Genomic DNA, 13,746 nt, shown 5'->3' on the forward strand with positions numbered 1-13,746 from the left:
CTGCTGGGAGATGAGCAGAGGTGGATATAAATATCGTGGTCAGTGGTAAAGTGCTATGGCTGAGCTGTTGGAGAAGATCAACACTTCAGACAAGTCTCCAGCAGCTAACGACAAGTTGAGATCAAGTTCGAATAAACTTTGTTTGAGTCAACCCCCTTTTAGAGAAGACTCCATGCAAGCTAAGAAAACCACACCTCCTTTTGAGCTAAGCAGTTGGTTTCTTTGATCTAAGTATAAGTGGAGCTGGAGTTGAGGTATTTTTAGAGCAATTGACTCCTTAAACCACGTGTGCCCACGTTGATCAGGATGACTGTTCAATCGGCGCTTGTGCCAATCCTACTCTTGGTGCTGGTTTCGGGGATGGTACACTGCATGCCGCTATTATCTCCCCAACGAAATGACACCCTGGAGCGACGCTGGGAAAAACTCTACTCTAAGTCAATGGCTAGGATGCCAGGAGAGAGAAAAGACGCAAACCGGGAAAGTGACTATTTGCTGGGCATCAAGCGCTTACGAAGACTTTACTGCAATGTGGGCATCGGATTTCATATTCAAGTTTTGCCAGATGGAAAAATAAATGGGATGCACAATGAAAATCAATACAGTAAGTATAAGGTTTTTCTTTATAATTTGCTTAAAAATATAAAATGTTATTCATTTTTTTTAAAGGCAGTTACCTGTTTGAGATTCTTCCTTTTTATTACAATGTGCATTTCTAAATTTACAGATTATTTTATAATCTTGTGAAATCGCCCAGTGTAGATTAGTCACACTGATTTCACTTGATCTTGCTGTAGTGCCTAAAGCTTAGGGCAAAGCTGCTGAACTTAAGATAAAGTTAATTGTTATAATTAAATCAAGCAGTAACAGGAAAGTGACACTTAAAGCAAAGACTGGATTGTGTTCTGCTTGGTTAGAACAGAAGTCTGTGTTGCGAGATTAATGTCATTTAAAATGTGATCCTGCCTTACTTGTTTAATAATGTTATATTAAAGAGTTAAAAAGTGATAGGTCAAGTGCTGGAAAGTTTGTATTTACCAGATTTTCTTCAAAGGGAACTAATAAAGGCATTAGAAGCTGTGATAATCTCTCATTTCAGTAGTCTATAGAGACCCTTCTTCTGCAGAGACAAAATTCTTAAGGCACGAGCTGATGTCAGGTGCTGTGTTTCAGTACATACTTGACGGACAGACATAGAGACTTTGGAGAATCAAGTAACAGTTGTCACTCAAAGCTGTTAGGTTTGCAGAGAATATGGGAATTTTATATTGACAATGAGCTACAGAAATACAAAATATGTTCACAAATGTGTATAATAACTGTCTACATTAAAAATGGTAAAAAAAAATTACCAAAACAATGTGATTTTGGCTTTGTGAGCACAACATGCTATAACTTTAACAGTAGGATTTTTATTTTCTCAGCACAACATAATATAACTGAAACTGTGCTTTCTGAGCCCAACATAGTATTAAATTAACCCTAAAATTTACATTAGCCTTATAAAAATATGAGTACAAGAAAAGCTTGAAAGCTTATAGTTTAGGAATAATTAATTATCCATAAAACAGGTGATGATTGGGCAGATCACATCTGAGGTGGTGCATTTAAGGCCCCTTTCACACATACGGTCCGTTCAGTTCTTCAGTTCAGTCACGTCAAAATGTATCAGTTTTCCATCCGTTTTTCATCCGTTTTTCATCAGTTTTTCATCCGTTTTTCATCCGTTTTTCATCTGTTTTTCATCCGTTTTTCATCAGTTGTCATCCGTTTTTTGGCAGTTGTTATCCGTTTTTCGTCAGTTGTTATCTGTTTTTCATCCGTTGTCATCCATTGTTATCCGTTTTTCATCCGTTGCCATCCGTTTTCATCCGTTGTCATCCGTTTTTCATCCGTTGTCATCCGTTATTCATCCGTTTTCGTCCGTTGTCATCCGTTTTTCATCCGTTGTCATCCGTTTTTCATCCGAACCATTTTTTTGACGGATGAAAAATAGGGCATTCATCTGTTCAAAAAAAACGGACATTGACGGAAGCGGATGAAAACGGATGTTAACTGATGATCATCCGTTGTCATCCGTTTTTACATAGAGATACATTGATGTCCGTTTTTCATCCGTCAACGGATGGATGAAAAACGGACAAACGGACAGCATGTGTGAAAGGGGCCTTAATGTCTTACAGTTTTTCAGCTTTATAATGATAATGGAAAGTTACTTTGTTTGGCTTAAGATGTTTGGCTTGAGATGGTATCTAGAGAGTTGTTCTAAAAAATCTAAATATACTGCATCATTAACGATAGTTGTCCAGAATACAGAGTTTGAAAACAATTATTAGAATGAATGATATTTTACCAAAATTGCACAATAGATAATGCAAGTTATGCTGTGCTGTGTTTTTTCTCAGTTACGACATGCTATTTTTTTTTTAATGGCAAACAATACATTTGGATTGTACATATTATATGATGAGACAAAAACAAAATCTATAAACAGTAATATTTTCCATATTTATTACCTTGAATGATTTAAATCAAAGAGCAAAATGATAGAAGCAAATGCTGTAAATCAATGCATTGTATAGATTTCTCTATCTTGTGCACCTGAGTTACCCATCCTGTAAATGTCTATTTACAGTGGTGACTGTAATGAGTTTCAGTGTTAATCTTAACCATCATAAAAAAACAATGGGTGCAGTAGGCGGCTACTTCTGTCAGCTTGCAGTGAATGCATTTGAATGCATCAGATCCACAAGTTAACTGAGTGTGTGTGTGTTGTGTCTGTGGTCACTACACAAAACCTGACCTGTGAGGAATTAGAAAAAAACACAAATGCCAATTCACATTTTGAAATGCATCCTGGCGGGGACCTTGCATGTATCCCAAGGCAATAGATAATACAAAAACGCATGGCAACCATACATCAGTGAAAGATGATTTGTAACTGGTTGCTATGGGTGACTGCCAGGTAACTTTACATGTCATCATTGCTTTAATGCATAAGCCATCATACCTAGTACTACACCCACTAGCCCATAGCACATAGGGGTTTATGCTTGAACAATTATAGTTAACTGAATCATTTCTAAAGGGTGAAAGATCTAAAAGCTGCTATCTTGTTAGCTTGCAACTGTGATGTTCAGAATTCAAGCTCAGCTGAGAATCCCTTATATACAGAAAAGCGCTATCATGCCATGCAGGAATTTAATTTAGTAAAGCACTCTGCCATCTAACCAGTGACACCAGTGATTGTCAAATGTTGTGTAAATTTTGAATATCCAGTTTTAAGGAAAAAAAGTTTTGTTTTAAAACACGTTACTGATTTTGGACCTGAAAATTGTTTCTAGCAACAATTAAACAAGTGTATTGTTAGTCTAATTGCCCTCATCTACGCATGTATTCAATTGCTGTGAGCAAGCTCATGTCAATCTCCACAACAGCACTGGGATACATAAAGTAGCAGACTGTAATGGAATTAAACACAACAAAGTGATATCACTTACAGCCTACCATAATGAAACAGGAAATCCAACTGGATCCGGGAATTGACATCCATCAGATGTATTCCAAGTATCTGAGACTTTTCTGGTATACAGAAAATACCATGTACCTGCTAGGAAGAAAAACCAAATGAATAAAACATGTATTATTATATTAGCTAGGAGCAGGATAAATATGAATGTACAATCCTACTCACCCAGCGCTAAAATAAATAATAAAATAATATGGTACAGCTAGTACGTGAATACCTGCATACCAATATCATAAGCTGCCACTATAAATTATACAATAGTCTAAAATAGGTGTACTCTAGGAAAAATGATCAAATGACAACCCCTTCAAGAGTCCACTAGCGGCGCTAACGGTGTATTAGCCACATACACCTCTAATCATATCACATATGATGTAACCAGAGAAAATCCTCAAATATAACTCGAAATTTGAGTCAGAAGTTTGGGAAATCTTCATGCACACTGTTCAGGATCAGCAAAGGCACAGTCCAAATATTAACCAGGTAGGTGCATCCAAACCCATGCATACACTAAGCAGAAAGCCTCCACCTCACCGCTGTGCACGCCTTATGGTATTACACTCACCAGAGTTTTAAGCCGCCTCTGGTGAGTGTAATACCATAAGGCGTGCACAGCGGTGAGGTGGAGGCTTTCTGCTTAGTGTATGCACGGGTTTGGATGCAGCTACCCGGTTAATATTTGGACTGTGCCTTTGCTGATCCTGAACAGTGTGCATGAAGATTTCCCAAACTTCTGACTCAAATTTCGAGTCATGTATTATTATATAATAAATGAGTTAAGAAAAAGCTTTTTACACTTTCTACATTCATAAACAGCTTTACACGTAATGACAATGGATAAGTCCCACCACTTGGTTATGGAGTGCTATCCTTACACCCCCTATATATATATACAAGTGAAGTCTGCATCTTCGCTACAAAAGATGGATATCATATTTTAAAGCTTCCTTTAATAAGAATGTTTCCTCTAAACCATGAGCCTTTATTAGTAAAACAAAAAGTGATATCAAAATGTAACCTAGGAGGAGTCCTCCTTGTATTTATTAGAAATGTAGTCATGAAGAGATTATGCCATTGAAACGTCAGATATCTTACAAAAAAGGTTGTTTTGGACTTTTTTTCAATTAGAATTGCCCTGATTATTGACTGCTTCCATTTTGTTAGCCTGGGAGGCTCTTCTTCAGATCAGAACAGAACAGAAGGCATGTTTGTACATTGACTAAATTAGTGCATTTTGGATGACTGTTTCTATTGTCACATGCATAATTTGAACTTTTGCCATAGGTGCCAAATATCCATAATGAAACACTGATCTAGCCATGTTTCTCTTGTAGTAATATGAAAGAAGCTTGGAAAATAAATGCCCACTGCTAATGCCACGTCTATCTACAATATCATTAACAGATTCCAGCACTCAGCCTATAGCAATACATTATAACAACCTACAGTGACCCCTTTAGCAGATGTACAGAGCACTGGATGGTGCAACCCACAAATTAATGGTATTTCAAGACACTCTGGCAGAAGGTTCAAAGCACTGATCATGGAGCATCATGCAGGTCCTATTCTTCTTTCTGTCTGGATTTTGCCTCCAGCGCCAACCTTTGAGTCAGACAGAAGCACAGTCATGTGGAAAGAACAAAGTTTACAAATGCCAACCTGACTAGTGAGATAATGATCATCTCACTAGATAGAACAACACGATCTGATTGTTAGCAGTCAGGTTGACATTTGCATCCTTTGCTCTTTTGACATTACTGCAGTATCCTCTGAAGTGACCCTGGTGGCATATGCCAGAGGAGGAAGGGAACACAACCTGTGTGGGGGTGGAGAACTTGGTTATTGCTCTGAAGGTTCGTTAGGAGAATCCTAAAATACTTGCATACCTTACATTATATAATGCGTCACACCATTCACTATGTGTTCTTACATGTGTTTTAATCTGTACATCTGTCAAAGATATTGAAATTGAAATCACTAGTACCAGTTTTCTGAGTACTGATTGAAATCTATTATTGATAAACGTTAATACTAGTCAGTTTTGCTCCTCAGCTGAACATGTAAATCTTTTATAAATCAGGCCTCCTGCATCTGAGAACCAGAAATGTTGGATAGCCAGATCTGGCCATAAGTAGACAACAGTATTTATCTATAACAGTTCACAATAGTGAAAGCGGCACAGAGTAACTAATGTGACCAATGGGCACAATGGCATAAATTGATTAGCTTTCTAAAATCATTATTGTATAAACAACAGAAGGAAAAAAGGGCAAAAGTGGTTAAAAAAAAAAAATGACCTTGATGAAAGAGGAAAGGTAACACTTTGTGATGTTTTCTTTGTAGGTTTGTTGGAAATCTCGCCTGTTGAAGTTGGAGTGGTGAGCTTGTATGGTGTTAATAGTGGACTATTTGTTGCCATGAATGGAAAAGGAAAGCTATATGGATCAGTAAGTAATACAAACCTATTTTGTACTTTTGAATACAAGTTCATTAGAACTTTGTGTGTCAGATTTTACTTCAAATTGATAAGATAAGAAAATGTATTAAGAGTCATAATAAAGGGAAATCGGAATTTGTTAGAAGAGAATTGTAAAGCAACAGCAAAGACTATGAGACATGAAGTAGGTATGTTGTATGATGTAGTAGGTGTAATAAACCTGAAATGAGAGAGGTTGGGCACAATGTTCAAGTTTGGTTCCCCAGAAGAATGACCAGTGACAGCATACTATATATTGCTTGCATAAATTGTTGCAACATGTGGAAAGGCTTCTTCCTTTTTCTATAGAGAAAAGGGAATGAACAGATATTTGCTAAAATAATATAAAATCTCTAGTGTGATAACATACATATATTTCATGAGTGTAGTTATCCCCTATATTACCTAACTACAGAAACAAAACCCTTGAAACCCTCACAATGCCTTTATTTACTGAGCTGGCTAACACATGAGCTAATGGTAACTTGTATACTTCATTATAAGTGGTTGGACATGTAATGCTGTGCAGTTCACTGAATACGTAAGTGGGAGCTTTTAATAACATGAAAGTGGAGTAGTTCCAAGCTACCACTTGCATACTCCAAAGTACATGCCATTCCTTGCATTGCTAGCTGGGCGATTTAATTAATCTTGTCTGGGGTAAAATGGGAACAGTTCCCTGTAGACCATTCATGTTGTAAATCAGTCTATACAACAAACACCATCATTTACTACCTGTTTCATGCGGTTATAGGATTCTCCATATCATTTTATTTTCCAAATTTATGTAGTACATATTTATTACATAGCTCTTTAGGGGGCTTGTAGAACCATTCACACCAGTTCCTGCCCCAGAAGAACATATTGTATAATGTCCCTATCACATTCATACCACTAAACACATTCCAGGCCAGTTCACCTAACTGTATGTTAATGTCAACTGCAGAAGTCCAGAAGTAATCCACAGAAACATTGGGAGAAAAGAGGAATATCATGCAGAAATTACTTAACCATTGTACTTAAAAAAGAAGATGCTGCGTTCAGTGGTTTCTCTGCCAAAACCTATGTCACCAATGGATACTGTAATGATGTGGGGGTCAGCAGGAGGAACCACTGAGCACAGCGGAGGACTAGGAGATTGGCATTCCCAGAAGTTTCATGTTCTAAAGGTACTTCACAGCTCCACAGCACAGGCAGGGGGAGAAGTGACTGTAAACAATCACCTTGTATAACATCAGTTCATTCAGTTTAAGGGTCCATTCACACTAGCGCGACTTGTCAGGCGACTTGGTCGCCTGACAAGTCGCGGTCGGTCGCTCGCCATTGAATAGTACAGGACCCGTTCTAATAGGAGCGACACAAGTCGCTCTGACTTTGAAAAAGGGTCCTGTACTACTTTGGGGCAACCTGGAGGCAACTTGCATTGACTTCAATTATATGAAGTCTGTGCAAGTCGCGCCAAGGTCGCCCCAGCAAGTCGTGTCACGCCAGTGTGAATGGGCGCTAAAGCAGAAATGAAAGTCAAAACATTTGTGTTTAGATATAAAAAGAAATTATAAATACCTTTCCCCTTTTTTATATAAGTAATTATATTCCCTCTGTTCACAGCTGCATAAGAGCTGGGGGAAGGAAAAGCAACCGCACACTGAGCTTCTCCATGAATGGCTGTGCAGCTAGAGCATGTTAGGACAAGTCTGATCATTGGAGGAGAGTACACTGAGTTCCCAGCATAGCTACAGAACTGACCAGGGTGTGTTCTCCTGCTTAGTGTGGTCAGTCTTTAATAGGAAAGCAGAGGGACTGACAGGAACATCAGGGATTTCACACAAAGGAAGAAATACAAAGAGAACAGGATACTTCCTCATACAAGCACATGGCACAACTGGCACATATCAGGAATAGTGCTGGGGTAACAAACATATCAGTGATAGTGTTGGGGTAACAAACATATCAGTGATAGTGTTAGGGTAACAAACATATCAGTGATAGTGTTGGGGTAACAAACATATCAGTGATAGTGTTGGGGTAACAAACATATCAGTGATAGTGTTGGGGTAACAAACATATCAGTGATAGTGTTGGGGTAACAAACATATCAGTGATAGTGTTGGGGTAACAAACGCATTAAGAATTTCCCTTCTTGTTTTGCAGGGAGATATTTCAATAAAACATTGACTGCAGTAACAGAGTTGCTTTAAAATGAATGTTTAGCTTCTCATTTCCTGTCTGGTGAAGCCATTGTCACAGAACAGAAAGTAAGGGTCAACTTCTCTAATGAAGCCCCACATAGCAGTTAAAACGTGGCAGGGTTTCTAACCTTTCCCCACATTATCCAAAACTAAACAAAAAATGTTTCAGCTTGACATTCACTTTAAAGTGGACCCATCATCAAACCTGCCTACCTACATCAATGCCCAGGTGCTGGCAAATACCTTCCTATTCAACCAAACCTATCCTCCAGAATAGCCTCGATTTCCCATAAACAAACCAACAAATAGCATTGAAATCTCTACTAAAGTAAGGCGCTGTTATGACATAACTTGCATTTTCCAGTGTACTTATATAACAAACAGGTGGGTATACACCAACTCCCCATAAATAACTTGAAGTGCAAGTAAACAACTGAATTATAAATGTAAAATGTTAGCACTTAATAACCAAAAATATATTCATAATGGTGACAGTCCACTATAAAATAAAGTGCCAATAATCTGTGATGATCTCCAATCACTGTGACCACAACCAGTAAATAAATGTGCTCTTCTTCCCTGAATAAAGTGCTCCCCCTCGTGAAAGGCAAAATATATGCACTCGCCAGAGTGCTTCCCCCCCCAGGGACCACTAAGCTTTATAGGGGTAGAGACGCCAAGACATCCAGAAAACCTTCCACAATGAACACTCTTAGCCTTGGGATTTCCTGATGATGCCTATGGATGGAGAAATGTATTGAGATCTGGTTGCTGTTTGAAGTACATGTTTAAGCACTGAGGTTATATCCGGAACCTTCGTGGAACGCAAGCTGGCGGATCGGAGTGAGGGGTGAGAGGTTACTGATGTCAAAGAGTGTGGGGTGCAGCAGATGCGATTGGAGCTGGTGCTGGTCTAGGCACATTTCATGTAAGCTGAATACCTAGAGATGTTATTGAGGGGATACTTTTATTAAATGGTGTTGCACGATCATATTGTTTCCCTGCCTTTATGTCGTATGCAATCTGCTGTCTGAGAGGAGGTTGTGCATCAAGGCTAAGAGTATTTGTTGTGGAAGGATTTCTGGATATCTTGGCATCCCTACCCCTATAAAGCTTAGTGGTCCCTGGGGGGGGGGGGGGCACTCAGATGAGCGCATATATTTCGCCTTTTACGAGGTGGAGCACTTTATTCAGGGAAGAAGAACACATTTATTTACTGGTTGTGGTCACAGTGATTGGAGATCATCACAGATTATTGGCACTTTATTTTATAGTGGACTGTCACCGTTATGAAGATATTTTTGGTTATTAAGTGCTAACATTTTACATTTATTATTCAGTTTTTCACTTGCAATTCAAGTTGATTTATGGGGAATCCTCTTTTCGGGTTCCCCAAAGGCGCTTCTAGTCCCTCCCTCCTTTTGAGTGCCCAATCTGCTGCTCTGTGTGTTCATTCACACATGGAGCGTGGCTCAGCCTCGCCCCCGCTCTTTCCTCATTGGCTCATTTGCTTTAATTGACAGTAGTGGGAGTCAATAGCTTCCACCGCTGTCTCAGCAAATGAGGAGACTTGGGAGGGCCGCTGCTCTTGATACAAATAACTGGATCAACATGGGACTCAGGTAAGTATTGGGGGGGCTGCTGCACACAGAAGGTTTTTTTTTTTGATGCATTGAATGCATCAAGGTAAAAAACTTTGAGCACAACCACTTTAATTAAATCAATCCCATAGTGTTTAGTCTAAACCTGGACAGATCTTGTGAGTACATGTCTAAATAAATACTATATGAATAGATTCATCTAGTACATTTATGGACAGATATTTTAAAATCACACTGAGCCCCCGTTCACATTAGGTCGCTCCGACTTCAGGGGCGACCTGTGAAGTTGCGTGCACCGCGACTTCGGCGCGACTTGCACGGACTTCATATAATGAATGTCTATGCAAGTCGCTCCAGGTCGCCCCGAAGTAGTACAGGAACCTTTTTCTAAGTCGGAGCGACTTGTGTCGCTCCTATTAGAAGCGGTCCTATACTACTCAATGGACCTGACGGTGCGCGACTTGCCAGGCTGACCAAGTCGCCTGGCAAGTTGTAATAGTGTGAACCGGTGTTCCGTGAGAATTACCTACCCGTGAGAAAAACCTTACCCTCGTCACTTCCGGTTCACGGCAGTCTGTGTAACGCGAGCAGTTACATTAAAAAAGCTGTGCTGCACTATGATTCATCTCCGCTCCTGTGCCTGCCACTTCCCTGATCTCGGCTACTAAATATAAAAACGGCGGCAGCTGTATGAAAGGATAAATCACAGAGCCGCCAGCCGCTTTTATATTTAGTAGCCGAGATCAGGGAAGTGACCGGGACAGGAGCGGAGATGACTCATATTGCAGCGCAGCTGTTTTATGTCATCGGCAGGTTTTTTCACGGACACCGAGATCATTTCAGACTAGTGCGCATGCGCACTAGTCTGATCCTCAGCTCCTCCATTAGGTATCCGGGGCTCTGAGCATGCGCACTGCTGCGCTGCTCAGTTGTTCCTGGCCGGAAGTGACGTGGGTAGGTTTTTCTCACGGGGTAGGTAATTCTCACGTTACACCGGCTCTGATTTTTAGTTGTGTGCACGTCTGTTGGTAAATTTAATACGGGGTAATTATACAGCAATAATTTAGCAAATAAATATTCAATGAGTATGATTGTCTTCAAAGGCTGAGCTGACAGTGGTGGAAGAATTGCCAATGGATGCCCCCACATTAGCTAATAATACAGCAGAATCAGAATGGGTCATTTTAGATTATCTAACCAAAATATCACATTGAAAACATGGAGCTAGATTCACCAAAACCCTCCAAGCATTTTATGTATTTGAAATTTTGGGTTTCTTAGCTCTTATGTTCCATTTTATGATGCACGGGAGTGCTAAACAAGCCTGTATTTTTTATTTTTTTCTACAGAAACAATTCACAGATGAATGCAAATTCAAAGAGACACTTCTCCCAAATAACTACAATGCCTATGAATCAAGACGGTACCCTGGAATGTACATCGCTCTGAACAAAAATGGAAGGACAAAAAAGGGGAACAGAGTTTCCCCCACAATGACACTGACGCATTTTCTGCCTCGGATTTGACAACGTTTTTCCCGAGGACTCCTGGGAACAGGCTGTGGGGAAAGAACTTGGTGCACTTTGAAGACAGTTAAATGCAAGAGCTGATGTAACATATTTAACTTAATAATTTAAGTCTGTATATATGGTTCAGGAGAAACTTTATTTATAGCCAATTACTTTTGTATTTTCCCTTAATATTTTATTTCTTTTATTGGGGCGGATTGTAGTTTATTAACTGGAGAACTGCTGGATGGGCCTACAATGTGTTGCTATGCAATGTGCTGTGAGTCACAGCAGTAGCATTAAATCGTTGGTGCCATTGCTGAGCTGCTAATCACGACACTGTTTTGTACTGTTTACAAGCTGCACACAATTATGTCAGTGTGCACATTTTTCTTGGCTAAAGCAGATAAGATGAAACAAGTGTTAGGCTGAAGCTACCAATAGTGTTTCCTTCGCTCACTTACTATTAAACTGAAGGAGTGTCAGTTTACCTCTTGTACAGAAAGAGCAGTGTGAGAAGAGGACTTCACAAATCTGTTTTTAGATCCTTCAGTGCTGAACTCTGAACTGCTCTGACAGTCAATCTTTGCTATGTCTCCACAGATCACATGCCTCTTAACCCCTTCTTTGGTAACGGGTCTAGCACTTAAAAGTATGGATCTATCTGCTTGAGGCTGAAAATGAAAAGATACAAGTGATTTTAGGTGCTATTGTGTGTACTGGAGCTGGAGGACGTCTTAAAGTCAGACGTCGCTTAACGAATAAATCATAAAACTATTTGAGATATCATGTGAAGTAAGCAGTAGGTAAAAATCTTAACAGAGCACAAAATTAAAGCTGAACTTCGGGCAAAAAAAAATCTTCCATTTAAATTTTCCTTAAAAAGGTTGTAAAGGCACAAGGTCTTTTAACTTCATGCATTCTATGCATGATGGTAAAAAAACCTTCTGTGTACAGCAGCCCTCCCAGCACCCCCTAATACTTACCTAAGCCCCTTCTTGATCCAGCAATGTCTTTGAGAGCCTTGGCTCTCCGGTGTAACGTTAGAAAACCATACCTCGTTAGAATTCCATACCCTCGTCACTTCCTGTCTGAAACAGCTGAGCAGCGTAGCAGTGCGCATGCTCAAAGCCCCGGATACGTCATTGCACAGCAGAGAAGTTCACAGGTACGCATGTTCGGAGGGAATGAAATTGTGTGTGTAATGTTCTACTTGCGGCGGTTACATTAAAACAGTTCGGCTGCAACATGGGTCATCTCCTCTCCTATCCCTGACACTTCCCTGATCTCGGCTACTAAATATAAAAGCGGCGGCGGGTGTATGAAATGTAAGTGACGGCGATCTCGGCTCCGTGATCCGCTTTTATATTTATTAGCCAAGATGAGGGAAGTGACAGGGATAGGAGCGGAGATGCCTCATATTGCAGAGGAGCTGTTTTAATGTAATCGCGGCAAGTATAACATTGCACACACTACTGTGATAAATCCATACCCTCCGTAGGTGCACCGGAAGTGACGAGGGTATGGTTTTCTCACGGGTATGGTTTTTTCACGGAACACCGGGAACTCGCACTCCTGATTGGCTTTTGGCAGCAGCAGCTGTCAGTGGAGTTTTGGAAGGAACCCAGCAGGCCCTATCCACTACAGGCTGCCTGTAGGAAACTACAGGAGGGGGCAGAGACAAGACCAGGGGCAAAATTTCACACTGGATTACTGCACCTTTTGTGTTTAGAAAATATCCCTAGAGTTCAGCTTTAAAACGTATCTATTTTTTTTGGTTTTAGATAGAATAGGGCAGGGTTACGTCCTCTGTTACGTTCTTACTGCTGTCCGTGTTCCCACTGGGGAGATTTACCCTCTTTATTTGTCCTAGTGACCATTGTCTCTCGGACAGAAATTAGTGAGGAAACATAAAATTTCACTGGAAGGGGAAGAAAGGTGAAATCTTCGGATGGGTGATTACTTTGGAGAGAACTCCTCTCACTTCCTATTGTGTTTTGAGACAGGAAGTGAAGGAAAATCTACCCAACCAAACAAGCAAAAAAGAGAAAAAAAACTGACAAGACTTTTATCCATTCAATACTCTATCCAGAACTAAAACAAATCTCTACCATTACTTTAAAGTATAACTAAAGGCAAAACTTGTTTTTTAGTCTTGGATAGAGGGGAGAAGGATTCAGACTCCTGTTTTTCACTGCTACCTCTGCCCTGTTAGGCAAATTTACCCTCTCTATTTTTCCTGTTTACCATAATCATCAAAAGGTAAAGTAATAGAAAATGACACATTTTGGGTCCCCAGAACATAGAGGGGAAATCTTCCAATGTAGTCACTCGTTCTGGTGACCTGGGATTCCCTTAAATTGCAGGGATTTCCTCTCACTTCCTGTTTTGGATATGGGACAGGATGTGAAGGTAAATCTCCCCAATGGGACAACAATGGCAA

The 13,746-nt window shown here is 40.0% G+C and overlaps 1 protein-coding gene across 1 annotated transcript; it reads left to right on the forward strand.

Moving 5' to 3' along the window:
• Positions 1-303: 303 nt before the first annotated feature.
• On the forward strand, positions 304-12,149 carry FGF4 (fibroblast growth factor 4). The gene is made up of 3 exons (XM_082270559.1): positions 304-604; positions 5,873-5,976; positions 11,145-12,149. Exons 1-3 carry the CDS (start codon positions 307-309, stop codon positions 11,319-11,321), a joined length of 579 nt encoding a protein of 192 aa, XP_082126685.1. The 5' UTR covers positions 304-306; the 3' UTR covers positions 11,322-12,149.
• Positions 12,150-13,746: the final 1,597 nt, after the last annotated feature.

The sequence above is a fragment of the Pelophylax lessonae genome (assembly GCF_965119305.1).
Source record: "Pelophylax lessonae genome assembly, chromosome: 10".
NCBI classification, from domain to species: Eukaryota; Metazoa; Chordata; class Amphibia; order Anura; family Ranidae; genus Pelophylax; species Pelophylax lessonae.

Coding starts and splice junctions, on each gene's coding strand:
- FGF4 (XM_082270559.1), top strand. CDS start 307: ATGACTGTTCAATCGGCGCTTGTGCCAATCCTACTCTTGGTGCTGGTT. Junction 605..5,872: donor GCACAATGAAAATCAATACA/GTAAGTATAAGG, acceptor TTTTCTTTGTAG/GTTTGTTGGAAATCTCGCCT. Junction 5,977..11,144: donor AAGGAAAGCTATATGGATCA/GTAAGTAATACA, acceptor TTTTTTCTACAG/AAACAATTCACAGATGAATG.